The sequence below is a fragment of the Sus scrofa genome, chromosome 15 (genome assembly GCF_054392235.1).
Source record: "Sus scrofa isolate SSC_HxYL_T2T_F1_AM1 chromosome 15, Sscrofa_HxYL_maternal_Yorkshire_Landrace_v2.0, whole genome shotgun sequence".
Classification (NCBI taxonomy): Eukaryota; Metazoa; Chordata; class Mammalia; order Artiodactyla; family Suidae; genus Sus; species Sus scrofa.
In genome coordinates, this window is record NC_139397.1 from 51,877,832 (window position 1) to 51,903,644 (window position 25,813).

General features: G+C 49.4%; 1 protein-coding gene across 4 annotated transcripts; it reads right to left on the reverse strand.

The window, feature by feature from the left end:
- Nucleotides 1-5,400: 5,400 nt before the first annotated feature.
- XKR5 (XK related 5) lies at nucleotides 5,401-24,679 on the reverse strand. Of its 4 annotated transcripts, XM_084999223.1 has the most exons (8): nucleotides 24,501-24,679; nucleotides 24,183-24,365; nucleotides 21,029-21,209; nucleotides 13,415-13,599; nucleotides 12,437-12,646; nucleotides 10,428-10,597; nucleotides 9,184-9,295; nucleotides 5,401-6,856 (listed from the first exon to the last, which is right to left on the reverse strand). In XM_084999223.1, the coding sequence occupies exons 5-8, from the start codon at nucleotides 12,582-12,584 to the stop codon at nucleotides 5,739-5,741; spliced, it is 1,548 nt and encodes a 515-aa protein (XP_084855349.1). In that variant the 5' UTR covers nucleotides 12,585-12,646; nucleotides 13,415-13,599; nucleotides 21,029-21,209; nucleotides 24,183-24,365; nucleotides 24,501-24,679; the 3' UTR covers nucleotides 5,401-5,738. The 4 variants fall into 4 exon arrangements, with proteins under 4 accessions (XP_084855349.1, XP_003133364.4, XP_084855350.1 ...); XM_003133316.7 differs by lacking the exons at nucleotides 24,183-24,365; nucleotides 24,501-24,679 and adding an exon at nucleotides 23,601-23,728; XM_084999224.1 differs by lacking the exons at nucleotides 21,029-21,209; nucleotides 24,183-24,365; nucleotides 24,501-24,679 and adding an exon at nucleotides 23,601-23,728.
- Nucleotides 24,680-25,813: the final 1,134 nt, after the last annotated feature.

Sequence of the window (25,813 nt, forward strand, 5' to 3'; positions counted from 1 at the left end):
AACAGAAACTGACTTTTTTGAAAACAAAGTTATGGTTACCAAAGGGGAGAGGTTGGGGGAGGGATGGACTGGGGTTTTGAGATTGGCATATGCACACCATTGTACATGGAGTGGATGGTCAACAGGGACAGGCTGTACAGCACTGGGAACTCTACTCGGTATTCTGTGATAACCTATATGAATCACTTTGTTGTACAGCAGAAATTACCACAACATTGTAAATCAACTATACTTCATTAAAGTTTTAAGATTCAAAAATAAATAAATAAAGACGATACCAAGTCTCATTAATTGCATCTGATTCTTTCCGGCTTGATCTTTTCCCCATGTGTGTCACAAAAGGTCTTCAAAGTTGTCTGTGTTTGAGGGTCTCTTCTGATGTCAGAGGAGGGCAGGAGATGTGAAGCTTCCATTCTTATTTTTCTGCTTATGTTTTTTTTTTTTTTTTATTGAGGTATAAGTGACATTTAACATCATATTAGTTTCAGGCGAACAACATAATTCAACACTTGTATGTATTGTGAAATGATCACAGTGAGTCTAGTTAACATCCATCGCCATACAGTTACACATGTTTTCTTTTCTTTTTTTCCTGCTTACTAATAGAAGTACTTGCAATAAATTTTGTCACTGTTCCTGCCAAGGCCATAGAAAGGTATTAACCAGTAATCCAGAATCTAGGTAGATGAGATAGATAAAAATGTATTGTTTGATTTCCCTTTTGGGTGAGTGGTGGGGAAAACAGTGAAAACCAGACACATTTAAAATGGCCACATCAGAGTTCCTGCTGTGGCTCAGTGGGTTAAGGACCTGACATATCATTCATGAAGATGTGGGTTCGATTCCTGGCCTCGATCAGTGGGTGGCATCTGAAATTTGAGGTATAGGTCGAAGATGCGGCTCAGATCTGGCATTGCTGTAGCTGTGGCTCAGGTAGGCAGCTACAGCTCTGATTCAACTCCTAGCCTGAGAACTTCCACAGGCTGTGGGTGCGGCCCTAAAAAGAAAAAAAGAATTAAAAATAAATAAATAAAATGGCCATGTCCCAGCTTGGGGGTGCTGGGTTTAGAGGCAAATACTCTACAGCTTGTGAAAGATTCTGAGGGCATCGCCATGGGTTATTTTCAGTCCCTGCCTGACTGGCCCACTGGGAGACTTTTGGAGACTGCATGGAGACCCCCACTTTCCAGGGCTCCCTGCCCTGGAAGGGAAAGTAGAGACTGGGGACAAGGCCTCCTCCTCCCTGGTCACTGCAGCTTGGCACAGGTCCTTACCAGATACTGGGCCCCACTGCAGCCAGATGCCTCTCCTGGGTCTGGTGGCAGCCCATCTCTTGCCCTGAGGAGCAGTGACAGCAGCTGAGGTGCTCAGTAATCCCTCATTGGGGTTAACAGGGCAAATTCTCCCCTTGTCAGATTGTCCATCCCTCCATGAGCCTGTCAGAGAGGTGGTCGTGTTCCTATGTATCAGAGACCCCTGCTTAAAAGCCAGGCGTGTGCACTTGTTTCACAAAGACCCACTCCCCAAATGGTTATTACGACGCTTTGCTTATGAGAGGTCAAATTTCTCCTCCTGCAGAAACATCTGGAAATGCAGTTCCCCTGAGGGGTGCTTACTAAGTGTTTGCCACAGGCTGTCCACCAGCCAGGACTCACCAGGCAAATGGCTGAAGAAAACAGCCTGTCACAAAGAGCAAACAATCATTAAGGAAGCATTTATGAAAAGCAGCCTCACTTTCTGCAGGTCCTGGCTGGCCAGTTTCCCTCTTTTGTGGCAATGGCCACAACGGGGTGGGGGAGAACAGTCTGTAGCTTTGAGGGGTACTAGGCATCTTTTTTGTTGCTTCCTATGTAGCTTCATGGGAGAAAAAAGGAGGTAGCCTTAAAAATTAAAAATAAAATAAAATCAGGTGTGACAGCAGATGTAAAAGGCAAATGCCCTTAGAACAAATATGGAAACAACACACATTCAAAGTCCTGGGTGACAGCCACTTATTGAAGTAGTGACATCACCAGGAGAGACCCAATACTTGACACTTAGCCTCAGAAACAGCTATTCAGCTACTACTAACATTGCTCTTCTGAGCTAGAAAGGCGAAGCCCCTGCATTTGGACCCTTCTCCGACCTCCCCGCCAGGACATCTGTGCTCTCAGACACAGAGGATGGCACAGAATATCGGTTCGGGATGAGGCCACTCAGAGATAGTGATAGAGGAGATGCAAAGTCGCCTCGAATCCTGAAAGATACCCCGGTCCCTCACACCTAAACCAGCGACAGCTGCTTTGTCACTATATGGGGCTTCCTTCTCACTCTGTACTCCCTCTGCGGGTGGCCCTGATGGTGGTGCCTGGTCACAGAACTGCACTCAATCCAGGGTGAGCCCCACTCCTTGAGGTCCAAATTTACCCACCCTGGACCCGTCCTCCATGAGGACTGTCCTGAGCCACCTCTTGGGGGACATTCCTCAGTGTGACGAGTCATGAACCCACTGGTTCAACTCCAGGTGGTTCCCAGACAGTATTGGCATTGCTGTTTCCAAATGTCACACTTGTGCTCCTTAGGCCAGGCAAGGAGTCATGCAAAGGGTCCATCCCATAACTGTGTTCTCAGGGTGACAGTGAGAGGCCAGCTCTTGGTTAGAGGAGGGTACAGGCCAGGCATCCTGGCCAGAGAAGGTGCTTCTCCTGTCCTGGGCAGCATCATGGATGCTGTTCTCTGTGTGCTCCTGACAAAGCTTCTCTCCTTGACCAAACACTGCTCAGTCCCCCTGAAGGTTTTAGGTCCACATCTATGGTCCTCTCGGCACTATCCAGTTTCAACAGGAATCCTGCTAAGTTAGCGTAACCAGAATGCCCCCTCCCCCATTATCTAATCAACTTCCATATCTAACCCAGTTCATCAAACCCTCCATCCCCTAGGATGTCTGACCTCCCTGGCCCACCTTCAGCAAGAATCCTGTTAGGTCTGTTTAGCCAGATCCTCCCACCTCTAATGTTCCCTCTTAAAAATCTTCCATCCACTGATCCCCAGTTGCTCCTTGGCTGTAAACCCCACTCAGCTATGCTGAGTTCATAGTTTTATACTGAGGCCTTCTCCCCTACTGCAATAGCTCCTGAGTAAAGTCTATTTTCACCTCCTAAGCTCCTTCCAGCTCTGCTTTTCTTTGACTCTCTTCCCACTGGGCAGAGGCATAGCTTCATGGATCTTGAAGGGCTGAATGTTCTACATAACTCTGGAGCCTGAATGGTGGGGGCTCTGGGATCATCAGATCCCTCCCAAGGTGCCCACTCTGATGCTGTTTCTCTTCCTCAATGGTGGAAGATTCTCTAGAAGAGCCATTAAAGTCCCCCAGTGGCCCCCGCTCACTCCACACTTGGGTCAGGATGTGAAAGATGACTTTGAGCTGGAAAGTCTTTGATCTCCCTTCATCTCAGAGGTCCAGCTTCCAGAACCATGAGAAGTCAGTCTGCTGTTTAAGTCACTGGATTGTCAGCATTTTGTGACAGCAGCCTGAGAGGACTAAGCCTGCATGAAAGCCAAAATTCGCAACTAAATTAATCACTAATTAACTCATCCTCCAGTGTCCCAGAGCCTGCTACTGTGCTGGGCTGTGGAACTACCCTAGTTAGAATTTACAACCCTTAATTAGTCTTGGTGCAAGGGTCATTCAAGTTCAGGAAGAGATCACCAGAGGGCAGGGAACCTGGGGCAGGAGCAAGGCCAGGGAATGTCTGAGCTGAGTCTAGGAGGAGGATGAAGGGAGGTATTGGGGGGAGTAGGGGTCTGTTAGGAATCAAGGAGGAGGCCCAGGTTCCTGGTTGGGGGAGGGGCTGGGTGGAGGAACTGATAGACTATGAAAACACAGTGAGAGGAGTTCCTGTTGTGGGCACAATGGGATCCATCCATGGCATCTCTAGAGCCCTGGGACGCAGCTTTGATCCCTCACTTGGCACAGTGGGTTAAGGATCTGGCATTGCTGCAGCTTCGGCTTAGGTCACAACTACAGCTTGGATCTAATCTCTGGCCCGGAAACTTCAAAATGCCTCGGGGGCGGCCAAAACAGAAAAAAAAAACAGCGAGAGTAACTGCCTGTGACTTTCTGTTCTGTTATTTAACTCTCTACCTTACATTGCCCTGTAAACAGGCTATAACAGAAGTTCCTGGCCCCTCTTTTGCCATCTTGGATTGGCTTCTGTGCTTGGCAACAGGCACGCTGATAGTCTGAGATCTTACTGCAGAAAATGTCTGCCCTCGCTCTTAACATGTGTGAGCTGAGCTGTTTTTCTCTAGGGCTCAAATGCTGTCCTGAAACCCAGAGGTGTTTGGAAAAAGGTAAAAAGCACCACCACCAAGCAGCCCTCCAGACTGTCTTTCGCTTTAACTGTTTATGATTGGACTTCTTCAAGCACTATGGATGAAGGCTCGAAAATGACAGAAATATCTATCTACAGAGACCACATTTAAGGTGAAGAGTTAGAAATAAAGAGCAAGGGGAAGGGACGTTAATTGTCTTCTTGGAGAAGCTTAAATCATGGACAGTCTCTCCCATTGAGCAGAGGAGGGAGACAAGTTTGGAGATAAAAGAACTAGGGTCTAAAGTCAGTAGTGAAGAGGGTCTAAAGTCAGATAACCATTGGCTGGGCAGCCTGTGGTTAGACTGGGGATTTAACAGAACAATATCATGTGGAGTTCCCATTGTGGCAATGGGAAATGAATCCGACTAGCATCCATGAAGATGCAGGTTCAATCCCTGGCCTCTCTCAGTGGGTTAAGAATCTGGCATTGTGGTGAGTTATGGTGTATGTCACAGATGCAGCTTGGATCCAGTGTTGCTGTGGCTGTGGTGTAGGCTGGCAGCTACAGCTCTCATTTGACCCCTAGCCTGGGTGCGGCCATTACAAAAAGAAAAAAGAAAAAAAAGGAAAAAAAAAAAAAAGAAAAATATAATGTAAGTTCTGCCAAAGAGATAAGGGAACCTCAGAATGACACATGCATTTTTGGTTAGGTTGATGATTATAAGCACACATTTCTCATCCACTTCCAAAAAGGGCTTGCATTATCTTGCCAGATTTCAAAAAATAATGCAATTAAAACACTATTTTTTTTCCTTTTTACAGCTGCACCTGCATCATATGGAAGTTACTGGGCCAGACAGAGGTCTAATTGGAGCTGCAGCTGCAGGCCTATGCCCAGCAGGTCTGAGCCACATCTGTGCTCTACGCTGCAGCTTGCAGCAACACCCAATCTTTAACCCACTGAGCAAGGCCAGGGATGGAACCTGCATCTTCATAGATACTATGTTGGGTTCTTAACTTGCTGAGTCACAACAAGAACTCCAAAATACATTTTTGAAAGGAGATATTAATAATCAGTGTCAGGAGAAGCTAGCCGTCACAAGAATCCAGGACAAAATAGGACTTTTATTTACTTTTGAGTTTCCTAAAAACCACAGGGAGAGGAAAAAAAAAAAACCTGGTTTGTAAACAGAAGCAGTCAGTTTTGGTTGGAAGTCTTAACTGCACTTCCCACCCTATATGGGAGAATGACTCCTATGCATATGTATGGCACACAGTGTTTGCAGGGGAGTCTAGAAATAACATAATCTGGTTCCCTCATTTTTCAGCTGTGCAGATAGAGGTCAGCAGGGGGTGCAGTTGTCAGAAGTGGGATTTCTCCTATCCTGACATCAATGACCAGCTTGGTGCTCTGCCTGGTGGTTTTATTCCACATGACCGTGGTCAGATGAAGAAGCTTGTCTCGGTCTTCAGCCTTTCCCGCCAGCTGCAGTCCCTGCGGGTGGACTCCGACTTGGGGGTGGATGTGAGGCATGGCTCGTCGGCCGGCCTCAGGCTCACCTTCGGCAGTGATGTCCGTGTGCCAGCAGTGGGAGGATGGCCCCGGTCCCCCATGGACCCCTGCTGCTCTGCAGGCTGTGAGCCACCCAGGGCTCGGCCACTGGGGTAGAAGCTTCTACCTGGGCCAGGGCCTAAGATGGGGCTGATGTTGGCCATGGTGACGGGAAAGGGCTTAGTGGCCGGCAGAGGGGAGGGAGGCTGGGCGGGGCGGCCCTTTCCCAATGTGCTCCCAGAGTGGGACTTGTGCAAAGGTCCCTCTCTGCCTTCTTCGTTTGAGGAAGTGGCCCCTTCAGCAGTGGCACTGAAGTACAGAGTGGAGCCCTCTGATGTTCCCCCTCCACCCCTCCTCTGCACCCCAGAAGCATCCCTGGCTACTCCCTCAGGGTTGCCCTCCTGCCATGTAGCTGATGCCTTCTGGGCAGGAGCTTTGTCAGGATTATCGCTGGTAAAAGAGTTGTAACTTGAGGTTTCCAATGGGTCAGCCTCTGCTTTGGGGACAACATGAAACTCAGAGCCTTTCTCTAAGGTTAGGGTGTCCTGGGGTGACAATGGGTGCTCTTGCTGGGAAAACGGGGGCTTCCCCTGCTGGTTGCAGTGCTGGTTCAATCCCCATGCAGGGGAACCAAAGCTGCCAGGGTTGCCTTCTCCCAAGACTGCCTGGATCTTAGACACATTTCCCGTTTTTAGGGCAAGCTTCAACAAGAGCCAGTGGTGGTGACTGAAGAAAGAGTCCTCCCTGGCCATCTGGCTTTCCTGCTCAGCCTCTGGGAGACCCCACTGTGGGCTGGGGGGCTTCCCCAGACTTGTCATCTCATAACTTTCTTCTGGAAACATGCCCAAGCTCTCTGGCCTCCTCCCAGCTGGACCCTGGGCCCTTGGAGAAGGGTCTCCTACCACTTTATCACCCCCTGCAATGCTGCTGGATTTCCTCACAAAGCCCTGCCAGATGTCTGCAGATTTAGGATGTAGCAGGCTGTAGTAAATGACCAGTGAGATACTGCCTGAAAAATAAGAAAAAGAGCCCAAAGTTATGGTCTTTGAAGTCCTGTGTCCTCCTTGTGGTTTGCAGAATTCCAGGTTCTGGAATTTTGAGTAGAGGAATGTAATCTGGGATTCAAAATGGGACTCTTGTTGGAGCATCAGAACTGGATTATCTGGGGGGAATTTTTTTTTTTTTTTTGGTCCTTTTAGAGCCACACCCATAGCATATGGAAGTTTCCAGGCTAGGGGTCTAATCAGAGCTGCAGCTGCTGGCCTACACCACAGCTATAGCAACTTGGGATCTGAGCCATGACCTACACCACAGCTCATGGCAATGCTGGATCCTTAACCCACTGAGTGATGCCAGGGATCGAACCTGCATCTTCATGGATACTAGCCAAGTTAGTTACTGTTGAGCTGCAGCGGGAATTTCTGGGGGGAATTTAAGTAAGTTCTAGCTCCATAAGCTGAAAACGTTTCTAAACTTGAAAACTTAAGAACAAAGTTTAAATCCTTTGGAGTCTAGGCCTTCTTCTTTGAAGGAAGTTCCAACTGAGTATTCTAGATGTATGTGTGTGTGCACGCGTGTGTGTGTGTGTGTGTGTGTGACACAGAGAGATTTGGTAGAAACACTCATCTTACTTGCAGAAAACTGGGTCAAATACTCAGAATTCAACCATCCACAAAACAGTTGATGGATTCCAAAGTGAGGGGAGGTAGGGGTAAGGAACCATTTCAAAAACAAGACCCAAGCAGAGGTTAAACATACCCTTCAAAACCCCCATATCAAGGAATTTCCATGAGCAGCAACAATACTTCCTTTGTGCATAAACATCTTAATCACATTGTTGTCAGGTTAGTTTATTTTGATCAGAAGTGTTGACTACGGCAATAATTTATTTAACAGAGCGTTCCAGTAATCCTCCCACGTTATTTCCAGTTTCCTGTTGTACTGGACCAAGTGCCTGCTTTCAGGGCGCTCATTATAAACAGCGTGAACCCTGACATAGGCGGGGGACGTTGGAGGGGCCAGGAAGTCACAGGCACAGGGCTGGAAGGGACCTAGCAGACATCCCCTCATCCTCCCAGAGTGTCTTCAGGGGTGTGGAGACAATTCCTATGGATGTGACCAAGTGTTGTCTCCACAGGGGCCCCAGCTGGGGCCATTAATGCACACTGTTCTGAGTTCTCATGGTCAGCATGAAGGAGGGACTGTCACCCTTCTTTTACCATGAGCCACCTGGGCTGTGGCTCCTGATCTCAGGTAGGGAGTGGAGCTTGCTGCCCAGGTAGCTCGTGATGCTCAAATACTTGTTTTAAGACCGTGTGTCTATACCCACTCCATTCCTGGAACCATCTCTTCTCCCCACATGATGGCAACACCAGGGCACTTCCTCTCCCTGGTCAGGGCTGCCCACCAAGGCCAGTCCAGCCCCTGGCTGCTGACCAGTAAAAGGACCTTAGTGCTGACTCCCAGCCCTCTGCGAGAGGGGCCAGGGCTGTCCTGTGGTGCCCCCACTTCCAGGCACCTCCTCCAGGATGTGGGTGACAGAGGGCAGGCTTTGGAGCAAGGGCAGGAGCCCTGAATTGTTGCAAACAGGAGGGGAACCTCTGCACTGGACTGTGTTTTAGAAGCACAAGGACCAGCGTGAGGTATCTGGGCGGCTGTCCTGGAGGTTCTAGTAGAGGCCTGCAGACCCAGATGCTGCTGAGCCTGTGTGAGCTGGGCAGGAGAGCCAGTTGTCAGCTCTGGTGAGGAGCTCACACTGAGCTATTGAGCCAGGTTAACATGGCAGCAGGCACAGCATGGACCCTGGAGTCACTTACTCGTCATGGAACATAACTGAATATCTAAAACCGCCAGGTCCTGTGCTAGACCCCTGACTAAAGTGGCTGTGAATCCCGTCTCTGCCTTGGGCCCTGTGCTGTCACTTAACTTCCCCTGTGTCTCACTCTAGGTTGGAGACATTCGGCCCCCTCTCGGGGGTTCTTGTCGACATACAGCACGTGTGTGGGGTCAGGAAGATCCTGCTCTGCCTGCTCCCCACTGCACCACAGCCTAGATGCTGCAGTGGGAAAGGAGGGGGAGGTCGTGTCCTTGACCCCAGCCTTAGCTCTGCCCATCTTGTCCCCTGTCTTGACCCTGCCCATCAGGCAGTCCTTGCTTTACCTGCCAAGCAAGGCGGGCGAAGGCTGACTGTCTCAGGTCACCTACAGCGTAGGGGGCTCCCTGAGTGTTCCCAGCCAAGTGCTTCTGAGCAGGGTTTCCTATCTTGGAGTGAGTTCGTTGTAAAGAAGCAAGTTGGGATTGGGTGGGGAGGGACTGGGAAGGCAAATCGGGTCTTACCGATCAGAAATCCGGTCAAGACCCCAGCTGCGGTCCACATGCTAGTCCATGACACCCCCTGGAGAAAGTCTGTGGCCAGCAGCACGAGGATCATGTTCTCAAGAAGCATAATCTGTGAGATAAAAGAATCACCAGCCCTGATGAGGGTCACGTGGTCCCACCTCCCCATGCTTTAGGCTTTGGGCAACTGTGTTTCAAGGGCTCAGCAGGCATTATTTCTGTCCTAATGCCACTGCCCATCAGCCCCAAGTCAGCAGAACTTGGAGGTGTTCTCTCTCTATTCCTTAAATTGGCTTATGGAAGTTCCCAGGCTAGGAAACTAAAACCAGGAGGTGACCACGCCACCCACCTGCTCCTGGAAGGAGCTGCGTCTCAGGGGTCTTCTGTTTGCCTGGAGTCCATCCTGGACGCCTGTGCCCTGAAAGCTGCTTCAACTTCTAGTATTAGGAGTGGCCACTATTTGTTGGTTATTTCATCCCAAGTTGTTTACGATTTTATTTAATCTTCACAGAGACCCTGAAAAGTAGGTAACAATGTGACATCATTGTCACATGGACAGATAGGTGGGAGGCCATGTCCCCATGTGCTGATGAAAAAGTAGGTCCAGAGAGTTTAAATTCTGGGCCACATCATTTGGTGACAGTTAGTGGCAGAGCCAGGGTCCCACATAAGCCTGTCTGATTCCAGAACCCACGCTCTGAAGCCTGCAGCTAATCCTCTCTCCTTTGCTGTTTATGATGCAGCTCAACCTCCCCCTTCTCGTCATATGTCCCTGGTCATCCCAGCAGGAAGCCATGCTCCTGTGAGATTCAGACGCTTTTTCTCTGGTTATTTGGGTACAACCTTATCCCCTCTGCCGGACTAGAAGCAGCCTGCAGATAGGCATTATGTCAGCTTTGTGTTTCTCACACTCTGTAGGACCATGGCTGTCACTCAATAATTGACATCGTGTATATGACCTAGAAAAGAACTATGATTATATTTATCAGATGGGCCGACGTAGAGAGTGACTGAAAAGCATTGCCAAATGTGCCCCAACACTATGGTAACCACGTCGGAGGAAATGGACATCAGGCTACTATTTTCAGAGCCCACTGTCTCTGTTCAAGACTATAATTCCTTTTAGAATTTTTCCTCAAACTAAACCATTCCTTCTTGATAGACACTCAAGCACAAGTGCATAGGTGCACACACTATGTAGACAGTGGGAGGTGGGATTAAAGAAAACTGCCATCAGCACTTGCCGTATAGAAGGTGGCCATCCTGGTTCTGGAAGGGCTGTCCCAGAAGTTGAGGTAGCAGAGGATGTACACGGCCCCCACGAGCAGGTTGAACAGCCTCCAGTGGCAGGTGCTGTCCACAATGTCACTCTGCTGAGCCACGAGCCAGAACGTCATCACCAGCCAGTGGGCACCTGGAGAGAGTAGCCTGGGAAGTCAGGCTCCACAGCGGGGCACTAGCTGAGGTGGGGGGCAAGGATGTGGGAATCAGGGCCTAAAACCCTTCTCTTGCTTCTGATTGCAACCAAGAGGCCAAGTGAAAACCCAGAAGAGATTCAAGGGACACAGAAAACCAACACTTTCTACTTTTTTTTTCTTTTTTGGCCACCCTGCGGCATATGGAGTTCCACATATTAGATCTGGGCCATGGTTGTGACCTACACGGCAGCTGTGCCAACGTTGGATCCTTAACCAACTGTGCCGGGCTGGGGATCAAATCTGCATCCTAGCACTGCAGAGATGTCACCGACCCCACTGCACCACAGTGGGAACTCCAACACTTTCTACTTTTGCTCCAACACTTACTTCTCTTATTTCATCCTCATAAAGGGTAGCCCACCTAATTTGGGGATGTGAAAACAAAGGCTAGCTTCCATAACACTTACCACATATTATGTACTTATGTCCTTTTAATTCAAGAAAGTGTTTCAGGAGGCAGTTATAATACTGCCTGCCCACTAATCACTACTCTTAAGAGCTAAAAACCTCCATATCCAAAGGAAAGATCTTTATGTGGTCCAGCTACAATATTTGTTCCTATATTTTAAGAGTAATAATATCATACTGGAGTTGGAACTAAATTTTTTTTTAAATGAACTCTAAGAAGTTAATCATGAAAGTTAAGGATCTGGTGTTGCCACTGCTGGGGCTTAGGTCACTGATGTGGTGCAGGTTCAATCCTTGGCCAGGGAACTTCCATATGCAGCAGCCAAGAAATAAATAAATAAATAGCTAATATCTCTTTAGGAACGCAATTTCTTTCAAACATTTCTCCTTTCTGCCAGTAAGTGTGTTAATTCTTGCTCCAGGCTCAAGTCTAAACATCTCTCAGCACCTCTGGTTCTCTGTAAACAAGGGTTCCTTCTGGTAGGGCTATTTCCTGATGACCAGAAGAGATTCCGGATATGCAGGCCCCTCCAGGCCTCCTGCATTTCATGCAGGTTCCCTGTCACCACTGGTCAAATCTGGTGTAGCTAGACTGAGGTCTGACGAAGGGTTTGGGCTCAGTGGTGATGTCCTGTTTGAAGCAGAGAAAATGGCCAAGATTCAGCATTTGAATAAAATGGAGGGCTTTTGGAAGCCGTGAGCAAGGGCCCAGCATGCACCATATATTTCTGTATTGGGTCTGAGCACGTGGGACCCTGTGCCTACCTCCTGAGTGACAGTTTTACTAAGGAGGTCAAATAATACAGAACATGGAGCCCTCATGGCTGACGCTGTGCTCTGGTCTTGGCCCATATTTGAGGGCTGGGCCAGCTTAGGCTACAGGAGCCCATCCCCAAAGACAGCCTCCGTACATCCTGCCCTCCGTGGATGCTCTTGGGTTTGAGTCCATTCCTCCACATTCTCGAAGCTGGACTGGCCAAGACTGCTCTGCCAGGCAGAGTAGAGCAGAAGATATGCTCAGCCAGTTCTGGATCCGTTTTAAGAGGACTGGCAGGTTCTACCTCTTTTCTCTAGGAATTCGCAGCTGCCATGTCCAAATCCACATGACTTGGCTGAGGAGAAAGGGTGGAAGAGCCCTGGGGTCCAGATGTATGGAGGTCAACCCAGAGGGGCCTCCCTATGAATCCAGACACCTGCCTGCCAACCGACTGCAATGGCGGGATGCCCCTGCAGACAGGATTCCCCCCAACAGAGCCCAGTCAGCCCTCAGAACCGGGGTTGTTGATCGTAAGTGGTTCTTTTTAGGCATCAGTTTCTGGGGTGGCTTGTTATGCAGCAACAAATGTTCAGAACTAAGTTCAGCTTACCTCCAACAACCAAAACCCAGACGTGGTAAGCTTTGAAGAATAGCGCCAGGCTCAGGACGCGGGCTCCCACCATGCCCATCCTCCAGAGCTGCTGGCAGCTGAGGGCCGTCCAGGGTGCAGCCAGGTGACCCAGCTTTAGGGAGCCCATGAAACAAGCATAGCACACCAGGGCCCAGGACAGTGCGGACCAGGAGCACAGGGCACTCACACCTGCAAAGGAAGGGGACAACACCAGCATTTACAGGACATCTGACCCCTTCACAAGACCTGACCTGGCAGAGGGCACCATCACTGCTGTGCAATCATGCACATCTAGCTCTGTTAGGAGAAGAGAGGTGGAGCGCGAGAGGTTTCCTCCTCATAATGCAGAGGAGCTAGGCTCTGGGTGTCTGCCCTTTAAGTGTCCGAATCACTGCTCCTTGAGCCCTCTGGTTTATGATGAGGCAGATCCTAAAGGCTCCCAGCATGGTATTCCATCCCAAGCACGCTTTGCTGCTCAACCCACATAAAGGAAGTTTAATCGGAGAAGTAAAACCAGAACATCTAACAATGTCAGACCTGAGGAGAGCCTGTGCCCTGAGAGAGTGCCAGCTGGACACACACACGTTTGCTGGGGACCTGAGTTCTGTTTCCATGGCCCACAAGGGATGAGACTCTGGCTACACTGAGTTAATCCCGTGAAAGACAGACACCTGGGTCTCAAAAGATGCAGCTTGTGGGGCCTTCCCAAGGCACTTTCAAGGTCACCTGTCCCTCTGCAATTTCTGTCTCATGGACTGACCCCCTCTAAGGAAGCCAACGCTCGGCTCAAACAAAAGCCCATCTTAACCCTCGTCTTGTGTATCCCAGTGAGCTTGGGCTACCCTAATTCTCTCAAACAGGGGAAATCTTACATTTGGGGTTTTTGCTAAATAAGGCATTTATTTCTGCGCGCTGGAGAAGTTGGACACTCTGCAGGCAATGGGGCGTCTTTCTTACCTGGCACGACATCAGTGAAGTCCGAGGCGAGGAAGACATATGTTTGAAGCAACAGATGGGGCCCGACCTGGAGCAGGGCTTCCAAGAGGCGCAGAGCCGATAGGTCAGCCTCCTGCAGCAGCAGCTGGCCTGGGCATGTGGCCACCCCTGCCCGCCTCAGACCAGTGGTGGCGGTATCCCAGTGCCTGCAGAGCAAGGGTGCCAAGGCTCAGAACCACACTTTGGCAGCTTAAACGGGATCCCCTTTTCTGGCTTATCATTTAGAAATCGTAAAGATTATCCTATTTCATCTACACAGAGTTGTCCTTGAGCTCCGACGCTGGGCTGAAGATGGCACTTTTTTTTTTTTTTTTTTTTTTTTTGTCTTTTTAGGGCTGCACCCACAGCATATGGAGGTTCCCAAGCTAGAGGTCAAATCAGAGCTACAGTTGCTGGCCTACACCACAGCCACAGAAACGCAGGATCCAAGCTGTGTTTGCCACCTACACCACAGCTCACAGCAATGCTGGATCCTTAACCCACTGATTGAGGACAGGGATCGAACCTGCTTCCTCATGGATACCAGTTGGGTTCATTACCACTGAGCCACAATGGGAACTCCAAGATGGCATTTCTGATCCCAGTGCTGCGGCAGGTCACCCTGCCCCACGAGGCCTGGTGAGCAGATCACCATCTGCCCACAGGTAGCAGCCTGGACCAGCCAGGTTTGCTGAGCCCTGCAAAGTTTGGAGCTAACTCTGAATCACCTTCCCCACCCCTGGGCCTCCCAGGATGGGAATGAATCCACTTTGGCTACACAGCAGGAAGGGGAGGACATTAGCATGGGGTCTGCAAGACAGGGCTGCCCCAGCCACAGGGACACACCAGCCCCTCCAGGCAGGGCCACCTTCCTCACATCCAGGAAAAGGAGTCAATGCAAGAGAAAGAAATTGGGAAATGTTCCTGCTTCATTCTATGCCCCCTAAACCCACCCGAGAAACCTTTCCTGAAACCCCTATCTTATGAAAGCCATCCAAGTTGCCACCTGCAGGGTCTGCATGAACCACTCCCCAAGCACACTCGGGCTGTGGGGCCTTTGGATTTTCACAGCCATTCCCCCTCCCCCGCCCATGAGCAGGAATAAGGTGACCTTGCACCTGCCTGCAGCAGGGGCAGGAGGGCCTGCCAGGTCCCCAGGGGACTTTGGACTTCTGTTCAAGGTAAGAAAAACTGAAAGTCACTTTCATTTACTAACTCCTGAATCAGCACTGGGTGCACCTTTCAAGTCCCCCGAAATGACTCCTCCCTCTGATCCGCAGCCAACACTTCTATGGCCAGAGCAGAAAGGGGTCCTCTTTGAAATGGCTTTATTCACGGTACTCAGGGCCCAGGAAAGATGCTTAAGAAAAATAGTTCTCCTTTTTCAGGATCTGGAATCCTGGAGTGAATAGATTTCTTACTGAGTCTTTGAAGCTGTGATCTCTGACCCAAACACACTGTTAAGAAAAAGCATATGAAGCCAAACACTGTAGCTGCCCTTTTGGCCTTGAATTCTCCATTCTGGGGACAAGCCAGTCCCCTTCCTTCCCTCCCAGCTGCCTCCGTTCACTCCACATGCATCCTTATTGGGCTGCTTCACCTGCTGGAGACTGCAGACAGGGCAGATGAATTGAAAGACCTTCTCCAGAAGCCAGGATTTGGTTGTAAGTTTTAAGTAGGAAGAAAAGTGTGTCGAGGAACTCCCTTTGTGCTCACCATGTTATGAACTTTACTAGTATCCATGAGGATGCGGGTTCCATCCCTGGCCTTGCTCAGTGGGTTAACGATCCGGCGTTGCCGTGAGCTGTGGTGTAGGTTGCAGACGCAGCTCGGATCCTGCGTTGCTGTGCCTCTGGCGTAGGCCGGTGGCTACAGCTCCGATTGGACCCCTAGCCTGGGGACCTCCATATGCCGAGGGAGCGGCCCAAGAAATAGCAACAACAACAACAACAACAACAAAAGACCAAAAAAAAAAAAAAAAAAGGATCTGGCGTTGTCATGAGCAACGCGGCTCATGTCAGTTGCAGATGCGGCTCATATCTGATGATGCTGTGGCATAGCCTTAGTCTTAGGAATGATGTTTCTCAGCAAGTTCTAATCTTTGCTCGTGAAGAGCTCAAACAAAAAGCCAAACTTTGGAGTTCCCGTTGTGGCGCAGTGGTTAACGAATCCGACTAGGAACCATGAGGTTTCGGGTTCCGTCCCTGCCCTTGCTCAGTGGGTTAACGATCCGGCGTTGCAGTGAGCTGTGGTGTAGGTTGCAGACGCGGCTCGGATCCCGCGTTGCTGTGGCTCTGGTGTAGGCCGGTGGCTACAGCTCCGATTAGACCCCTAGCCTGGGAACCTCCATATGCCGCAGAAGCGGCCCAAAGAAATAGCAAAAAAAAAAGGCAAGGGAAAAAAAAAAAAAAAAAGCCATACTTATCCATCTCACCTAGAGCAGTCTAAAACAGGCCCACAAGATGATGAATAAGTGGTACTTCTCTCTGTCTTTTTGGTGATGTGAAAGCTGAGATAGTGAACAGTTGAGGTTTCTGCTATGGCTGTACTTTTGTTCAACTTTTTAAAACTGTGGTAAAATGCACATAACAGAAAAACCCACCATTTTGCTTGTACACTTCAGTGACATTAATAATTTAAATTTAATAATGTATTTAATAGATTATTAACAATTAGCAAAAATCCATAATATTGTGCAACCATCACCACCACCCTTCTCCATAACTCCTTCCTCTTGTAAAACTGACACTCTCTCCCCATTTCACAGTAACTCCCCCAGCCCCTGGCAACCACCATTCTGCCTCTAGGATTTTGGTTCCTCTAAGTAGCTCATGTAGGTGGACCATATAGCATTTGTCTTAGTGCATCATGTCCTCAAGATTCATCCATGTTGGAGCATATTACAGAACTTCATTCTTTTTTTCCATTTGAAATATAAACCACATTTTGCTTATCCACTTCATTTGTCAATGGACACTTGGGTTGCTTCAGGTTTTGGCTACTGTGAGCATTGCCACTATGAACATGGGTGTCCAAATAGCTCTTCAAGATCTTGTTTTCAACTGGTTTGGCTATGTACCCAGAAGTGGGAAAAACATAAAAAATAAAAACAATTAAAAAAAATTTAAAAAGTGGAGTTTCTATCGTGGCACAGCAGTTAACGAACCTGACTAGTATCCATGAGGGTACGGGTTTGGTCATGGCCTTGCTCAGTGGGTTAAGGATCCGGTGTTGCCGTCAGCTGTGGTGTAGGTTGCAGACACAGGTCGGATCCTGCGTTGCTGTGGCTCTGGTGAAGGCTGGCAGCTGCAGCTCTGATTCATCCCCTAGCCTGAGAACCTCCCTATGCCGTGGGTGCGGCCCTAAAAAGACAAAAAAAAAAAAAAAAAAAAGTGGAATTGCTGGATTATATGGTAATTCTATATATACCTATATTTAAGGAACCACCATGCTGCTTCCCATGGTAGCTATGCCATTTTACATTTCCATCAACAGGGCACAAGTGTTCCAAGTTCTCCACATCCTTGCCAATACCTGTCATTTTCAGTTTTTTGATAGTAGCCATTGGAATGGGTGTGAGGTGATATTTCGTTGTGGTTCTGATCTGCCTTTCCCTAATGGTTAGTGATGTCAAGCATCTTTTCCTGTGCTTATTGATAGGGCTATATTTTATTGATAGGGCTATATTTTACAAACTTTTAAATATTCAATCTACACCTATCTATGTTAAGCTTGCTTACCTGTCCTTAAAGCTCACCTCAACTTTTCTTTTAAGAACTTTTAGCTTCCACTAAAGAAAAATTTCTAAACATGGACTAAAGATGAGATGAGTTAGGTATTATTCTATCATCTCATGCTGAGTTTACAAATGGATTTATAGGCTTAAGTTTTTTTAAAAAAATGTTGGTAACATATGGCATTAAAGTGTAAATATATATATATATATATATATATATATATATATATATATATATATATATAGGCTTTTTAGGGCTTTTTATGCCGAACCCCCAGCATATGGAGGTTCCCAGGCTAGGGGTCCAATTGGAACTATAGCTGCCAGCCTACACCACAGCCATAGCAATGCCAGATCCTAGCTGCGTCTGCAACCTACACCACAGCTCACAGCAATGCTGGATCCTTAACCCACTGAGTGAGGCCAGGGAATGAACCTGAAACCTCATGGTTCCTAGTTGGATTTGTTTCTGCTGTGCCACGATGGGAACTCCTGACTTGTTTAAACAAAGTCAGTTACTTTTTTTCTATTTTGTTTTTATATTTACACTTTAGGAGTTCCTGCCATGGGTGCAGCCCTAAAAAACAAAAACAAAGACAAAAACAAAACCCCAAAAACTACAGTCACTGATGTCAGGTTCTCTTGAACAGAATGAGAAATAACATTCATATAGTTTGTATTATTTGGAATTTAAAATGGAATTCATGTTTTAAGTCCTTGCATTTATTTTATGGCTCTACCCTGTGGCAATGTAAGTTCCCAGGCCAGGGACTGAATCCAAGCCACAGTTGTGGCAATATCAAATCCTTCAAACCACTGTGCCAGGTAGGGGGTAGAACAGGCACCTCTGCAGTGACCAGAGCCGCTGCAGTAGGATTCTTAATCTACTGCACCACAGAGGGAACTCCACCTTACACTTTTTATAAGTTACTTTACCTCATGAGGTTTGTGCTTTATTGGTTTTTCTGCTGTTAGTAGCCTCTACTGCATTCTGTTATGAAGTGACTTAAAGTGATCCTTTTGAAAATGCTATTTAGGATTGTGCAGATAGAATTGTTTTGGCTCCTCCTACAGGCGCTTCAGTTGCACTGCAGTTTGCTGAAAGGTTTCTTTGCTGGCCCTGATTGGGAATCTGTCTTGCAAAATACACTGTAGATTTGCTTAAAGACACCCCATCACCCAGTGTTTTCTTCATCAGAGCCCAACACTCTGATTGCAGGGTGAGGAACAGATTTCTTGTTTTCTACTTCAACCTTCAAAGCTTTCTTCCAAGGAAGTAGATTTCCATTTGTTTGTTTTAAATCACAGAAACATTACAAACCATGCAGCTTCTTTTTTTTTTTTTTTCTTTTTTAAGGCCGCATCCTCAGCATAGGGAGGTTCCCAAGCTAGGAGTTGAATCAGAGCTGCAGCTGCCAGCCTACAACATAGCCACAGCAACTCGGGATCCGAGCCTCCTCTTCGACCTACACCACAGCTCATGGCAACGCCGGATCCTTAACCCAGTGAGTGAGACCAGGGATTGAACCCGAAACCTCATGGTTCTTAGATTTGTTTCCACTGAGCCACAACGGGAATTCTCATGTAGCTTCTTATGAATGTTATAAAACTCAGAGCCAAATTTGTGGTTCGTCTTGAGTAATTGTGAATTCTGCTGTTATCTTCTCTTCCACCATTCCCTCCCGTTTCTTGACTTTTCTCACTTTTTTCTTTTCTTTTCATTTTTTTGTCTTTATAAGTTACACACACACACACACACACACACACACACTCACACACACATAGTCACCTTAATTTCCTTTGCAAAATAAGAAGATATATAGAAGATTTCCCGTCTTGGTGCAGAGGAAACAAATCCAACTAAGAACCATGAAGTTGCAGGTTTGATCCCTGGCCTTGCTCAGTGGGTTGAGGATCTGGCAAATGGCACTGACATGACTCTTCTTTTGAGCTATGAAATGTTTGCTTGGGGGAAAGTCAATTCTTTGTTTTCAACAGGTGGTCTGTCCTTGAGGTCACATACTTGATGACTGCAATGTACCAGGAGGTCCCTGGAGAGACCCAAGCCCTTATGGTTTTCTTACAGAGCTGGGGGAGAGAAGGGTCTGTGCATGAGGGCAGTGCCCATGTCAGGCTCCATTCCTTCCTGGGTCTGACGAAAAAGCCACCTCTGCTTTCTTTCCACTGGGCAGAGTCCTTTCCAGAAGAACCACACACTGGAACACAAAGGCCCAGGTTTAGGCCAAATTCCTGTGGCTGAAGATGATTTTGGCACCTTTAGAGATGCAGGATCCCAGCTCCGACCTGCATCTCTTCCTCCAACCTGAGCTTCATTCACCGCTCGGACTCAGCTGAGAAATCAGAAAACTCACTTCAGCTCCTCCAAGGAAAGCCCTGGGCACAGCTTGAAGGCAAAGACCACTGAGAATAGCCAGTGGAGAGGAGCAACAACTCTTTGGACAGCCTTCCTCCCCACCCTCGGCATCTCCTCTGGCCCATGTTCCTGAGCGCCAGGGCTTCCCACCTGACACCCCCACCCCAATTTTCTGCTTATTTATTTATTTATTTTTGCTTTTTAGGGCCGCACCAGAGGCATATGGGAGTTCCCATGCTAGGGGTTGAATCAGAACTGCAGCTGCCAGCCTACACCACAGCCACGGCAATGCCAGATCCCAGCCTTGCCTGCAACCTACACCACAGCTCATGGCAACAATGGAGGAGTTCCCGTTGTGGCGCAGTGGTTAACGAATCCGACTAGGAATCAGGAGGTTGCGGGTTCGGTCCCTGCCCTTGCTCAGTGGGTTAATGATCCGGCGTTGCCGTGAGCTATGGTGTAGGTTGCAGACGCGGCTCGGATCCTGCATTGCTGTGGCTCTGGTGTAGGCCAGTGGCTACAGCTCCGATTAGACCCCTAGCCTGGGAACCTCCATATGCCGTGGGAGTGGCCCAGGAAATAGCAAAAAAAAAAAAAAGACAAAAAAACCCCACAAAAAACAAAACAAACAAACAAACAAAAAAATGGACCCTCAACCTGCTGAGTGAGGCATTGAACCCACATCCTCATGGATACTAGTTGGGTTCATTACCACTGAGCCACAATGGGAACTCCCCAATTTTCTCTCTTTTTAAAATTCCTGGAAACTCTATGGGGATTAGGAGGCAGCTGAGAGCTGAAACCTCTCCCAACTCTCCAGGTATCCAGGTGTCCCTGGTGAAAGATGACATCTTCCTGCAGCAGGGGACCACAAGCGAGCTGCTGCCGAGCACTCAACCCATCCAAGCTGCCTTTTTATGGAAAACATCTGCCCCGTACCCAAAAGGTTTCTTTTTTGCAAAAAAAGCTTAACACAAATGTTAATGGGCTGCCTCCACTGCTGGGTCAAATCTGTGTCACCTTCCTGGAGTGAGGGAGTAGAGGTTCACACTGTCCAGCCCTAACAAAGTCACCTTCTTTGGCCAGAAAGGTTTGATCAACGAATTGAAAAGGAGAAAAATCTGCATGACTGAATCGATTTTCTATACAACAGAAATTATCACAACCTTGTAAATCAACTATACTTCAGTAACACTTAAAAAAAAAAGGAAACAAGAACAAACAGGATTTGGCCCAAATAAAGAAAAAGTTTTTGAAGGATTACAGCTCCTTTTGGAAGAAGCCCCTGTTGATGTTCAAGGAAGTGCAGGCTAGGTGAGGGGGTCAACAATAGAGCAAAAGTTCAAAAGTTCAAAGAGGTGGCTTCGAACATTCTCCCAGCCCTGCACTTTATGACCCCAAGGACTGAATACATATGTGCAGAAGAATCCTCCTATGACACACAGGAAATCATGCCTCAGAGGTGAAATGGGCTGCCCATTCTTACCGCTTCCACACGCCAAGCTGTAGCAGGTGCAGCACCAGCAAGCAGTGACCTTGATGTCCGTCTTCACAGAACCACAGATAGCTCAGGCCCTGGACCAAGAAGCCAGGCAGTAGCACAGAAAGGACCAGCCACCCCCACAGGAGCTGGCCTGTGGTGAAGTAGTAAACCACAGTGTAGAGGCCTGGGGACGAGAAAGCAAGGACCAGAGGTTAGCGGGCAGGTGGAGGAGCCTGGGGAGGCAGTCAGCACGGCGTCCCTGCAATCAGCAGGGTAGTCTGCTAGACCAGAGGTGAACAGGCAGAGCATGCAGGCAGGCTAGACAGCTGTGAGGTTGAATGAAAGTGCCAGAGCTTCCTAAAGGATCAGACACCATGGTCCCACAAAGGAACTGTTGGATGGCATAGGACAGCAGGCACAAAAAACACCTGGCACTTACACAAAAATGTTAAACCTCTCTAGGCACTGCTTCATTTCTTTCTTTCTTTCTTTCTTTTTTTCATGGCTGCACCCACAGCATATGGAAGTCCCCAGCTAGGGGTCAAATTAGAGCTACAGCTGTCGGTCTAAGCCACAGCCACAGCAATGCCAGATCTGAGCCCTATCTGCGACCTACTCCACGACTTGCAGCAAGCCTGGATCCTTTGACCCACCCATAGAGGCCAGAGATGGAACCTGCATCCTCATGAGTACTAATTGGGTTGGCTACCACTGATCCACAAGGAGAACTCCCATTTATTTCATTTTTGAGGACTGTAGGATAGGGTCTCACAGTGGAGAGTCTGACAAATCCAGTTTAGGATTTGCCCTCCCTGATGAACAACAATAGAAGTGGGTGTGTGCTTCAATCCAGTACTAGTAGGTGCTGGGGATTCACAGTAATTGTTTCTTTTTTTTTTTTTTTTTTTTTTTTTTGCCATTTCTTGGGCGGCTTTCGCGGAACATGGAGGTTCTCAGGCTAGGGGTCTAATTGGAGCTGTAGCCCCCGCCTACGCCAGAGCCACAGCAACGCAGGATCCAAGTTGCATCTGCAACCTACACCACAGCTCACAGCAGCTTCAGATCCTTAACCCACTGCAAGGGCAGGGACCGAACCGGCAACCTCATGGTTCCTAGTCGGAGTCGTTAACCACTGCGCCACGACGGGAACTCCCACAGAAATTGTTTTAATGACTATTGCTTAGGTTTTCCAGTGTTAGAGTTTAACATGGATTTACGGGCACATAAAGCTGTGAACTGTAGCCCAAAGAAAGCACTGCTCCAGGTACAAGTAGGAACCCTGCTGGTCTGGACAGAGGAGCCAGGCTTGGGTAGCCTTTACTTGGTTCCCAGGCTGGGTCCGTTGCTCTAATCACCCAGGTAGACAATGCAAACCAGAGCCCCCAGGCACAGAAAGCCCCTGGGGGAGTCCCCGCATGCCCAGTCTGAGGAATGCTGAGGCCCGGGCCATTCCTGGCTGAGGGAGTGAAGGACCAGATTTCGAGGGACCACCTGGAGGGGGTGTTGAGCTCTGGGGGTCCTGAATTGTTTTAGCCCTGCTCAGTGGGGGCGCGGGATCCAAGGTCTTTGGAGCAGATTCACTCTGGTGCCTCCTCTCTGCGCCTCTGAAACCTCGTGGCGGGGGCACCCCTGGGGGACCCGCATTTCAAACAAGGGACCCCGCCAACACGGGGGTGGCAAGTCCCTCACAGAGGTGAAGTTTAAAGCCAGAGCCCGCTGGGGTCCCCAAGTGCGTGCGTGCAAGGGATGGGAGCAGAGACTTGGGGAGGGGGGTCTAGATGTTGGGGCCATATTAAATCTATCTGGTCACAACCCCCCTTCTTCCCCCCCCCCCCATCTGCTGGGACTCCGCGGAGGAAGACGCGTCTACAGAGGCCGGAAGTGAACAGATGCTTCGGCTCCCGCACCGAAAGTGTTACAGTTCAAACTGGAAAGGCGCTAAACTGCTTTGCCCGCTCGTTCCGCCTCGGCTGGCAGGACCGCGCTCCCTGCAGGACCAGGGTGTCCCCAGCTGGCCGCGGCCGGCCGCCTTCTAACTAGTCCTACAGACCTCCGCGGAAGCAGAGCCCCGTCCCTCCCCAACTTGGCCCCCTAGCGGCTCCCCCCCCCCGCGAGGAGACCCCCAGGCAGGCCGGGGAATGGGAAGAGCCGGGCGCTAGGCCCGCATTCAGCGCCTCGGACACCTGCAGAACTCCGCTGAGTCCCGGGGGCCTTTTTGGAAGGAAGGAAGGGAGGGATACACATGCCCAGATTCCAGGAGAGGATCACGCACGGGGAGGATAGTGCATCTGCGGGGAGGGGGTCTCATTCCGGGCGAGGGCACCATGCATGCACTAGGCGGGGGGCGGGACATGCATCTTCAGGGGAATCACGCATCCACAGAAGGATCGTGTATTCGCGGGGATCCACTAAGGACTGGACGGGTGGAGTGCCCCGGGCGTGCATTGGCGCGCAGTGCCCGAGCAGGCTGCCGCCATGGCAGGGATTGTCTGTGGGTCCCCGGGCGTCGGGGTGGGTTGGGGTTTTGGAGGCGTGAGCATGGCAGGAACCCAGCCTCGGGCTGCCCAGCACTCACGCGCGCTCTGCTCGGCTGCCAGCAGCAGGGTGGAGAGGCCCAGGACCCCCGCGTGCATCCTCCGCGCCAGCCTGCGGCCCGCGCCTCCAGCCGCAGGTCTGCCTCCTGCGCCCCCGCCCCTTCCCCTCCCGCCGCCCAGAGTCGGGGAAGCTTCCGGCCGGAGACCAGTGCAGGATGCATTTCTGCTGAGCCTTTAGCCGCGACATGTCTAGTTCTGGTTTATCCCGAGTGGCTGGAGAAGAAGCGGGGTGGGGGGTGGGGGGTTGAAATGTCTGGTTCTTAGGTGTAGAAAGTACAGATTAGACCTGGCCTCTTGAGGTGAACACATACGTTTTCTCTGCTGCTCCTCAACCTTACAACGGGCCCTGGTAAAGTACTACACGATAATATTATTATCTAGTATTGTAACCAAATGAACCTCGCTTAAAAACACACGCGCACACACACAGACAAAACACTTAAATTGAAAAAAAAAAATTAAAGAATCCATACCCCATTGCCTAAAGCCACATCAGTATATATATTTACAACTGTCTTGTTTCTCTGGGAATAAGCTGAAGAGCAAATTTTCAGCAAACCAACCTGAAATCCTGCTGTGTTCCTTAGTGATAAATTCCGCTGGAAGTGAGGCAGCTTCGAATCAGCTGAGGAAGGTCAGTGAGAGAAGTTTTCCTTTCTTCTGACTTTTATCTTGCTTTAAGGTCACATGGCCTTGTTAAGGCTTTCTTATCGAAGGAATGATACCCATCACCTTTTTTTCTCACCCTGTCTCCATGGACCCATATGTACGCAAACAAAAAAATAAATGAAAAAATGAAGAAACAAAGTAAATGACATGAAGGCTGATGGGGCTGTTTCCCACAGGAGGGAAGGACTCCAGAAACACAACGAGGCTCCTACCTGGGCTCAGAAGCCACGAACGGATGGACACTATTGCTCCGGCTCTTCGCTAAACCCCACAGCCCTGCTGCCCTCCTGGCATCTGGTCTCTGGACACTGCAGTGGGAACCTCCAGTGGGGACGTGTCCTGGAGCCTGGGTCCGCTCAGGGCTCTGGGAGGACGTCGTCTTCGTGCTCCCAGCCGGCAGGGGGCGCTTCGCCCCCAGGTGTCCTAGGAGAGCTCCTTGACCAGCAGGGTGCTGGGGGCTGGCTGTCTCTCTGTGCTTTCAGGACCTGCAGCCCTCCCTGGACACGGGGTGGATCTTTGGAATTTCCAGTGTTCCGTGCACATCCTTTTCAGAGTATCGGACCCTGGGAGCTGAAATGGACTTAGGACAAAGATGGAGTCTCTGGCAATGTCGTGGGGGATTACCAAGGACATCTAGTCCTAAACTCTTTGAGGTGCCTCAACAAACGGCTGTAGATGGAAACCACCTGGAGCCAGAGAGACAAGCATCTATGCCCTCCCAAACTATTACTTTGTCCCTAAACCTCTGATTTGAGCTAAGTGGATGCAAGAGTTCATTCCAAGATCGGAGTCTATATCTTAGCTGATTCCTGAATTATGCACCCAGCAGTCTCACTAAACAGGAACACAGCCTTGTTACCCCCACATAAGCTCATGGACTAAATCTCCAGGAAAATAAAATGCCCAGGAGTTCCTATTGTGGCTCAGCAGGTTGCTAACCCGACTAGTATCCATGAGAATGCAGGTTCAGTCCCTGGTTCTTCTAGAACACTCCTGGGGTTTCTGGGGCTGAAAGCAGTGTTCTTAGGACAAGCGGATGCTAGGGGACTTCATCTGGACAACCAGCTCCCTCCAAGCCCTCTCCGGTGGGAATCTCTTTGCCACCCAGCTTGTTGAATGGTGGCCCCATACAGCTGCCTCTGGAAGGGGTCACCCTGGGAGGGGATCCCCCCCGCCACCGCCAGTAAAGCTCTCAATGTGTCACCCAAACAAGCCTCCTCGTGTGGTACTTCCTTCTGTGGTCATTGTACCAAAGCACCCTGAAATCCCATTTCACTGGGAAAGCCCAGCACACTTACCTGCACAGGTCAGTGTAGGGGCATCCCAAGAGGTGGTGAGTGCCTCTGAGAAGGGAGCATGTACAGCATTCCTGGGGGGTCCCAGCACCCTTACAGGTCCCACCCTCCCCCCCAGCAGCACCAGGACCAGATCTTTCCTCCTGGAGACACGCTGTGGCAGAGGACTAGATTCCTGGCTAAGCCACCAGGTAAGGTGGTAACCCAGAATTACAGCTAAGCTCAACTAT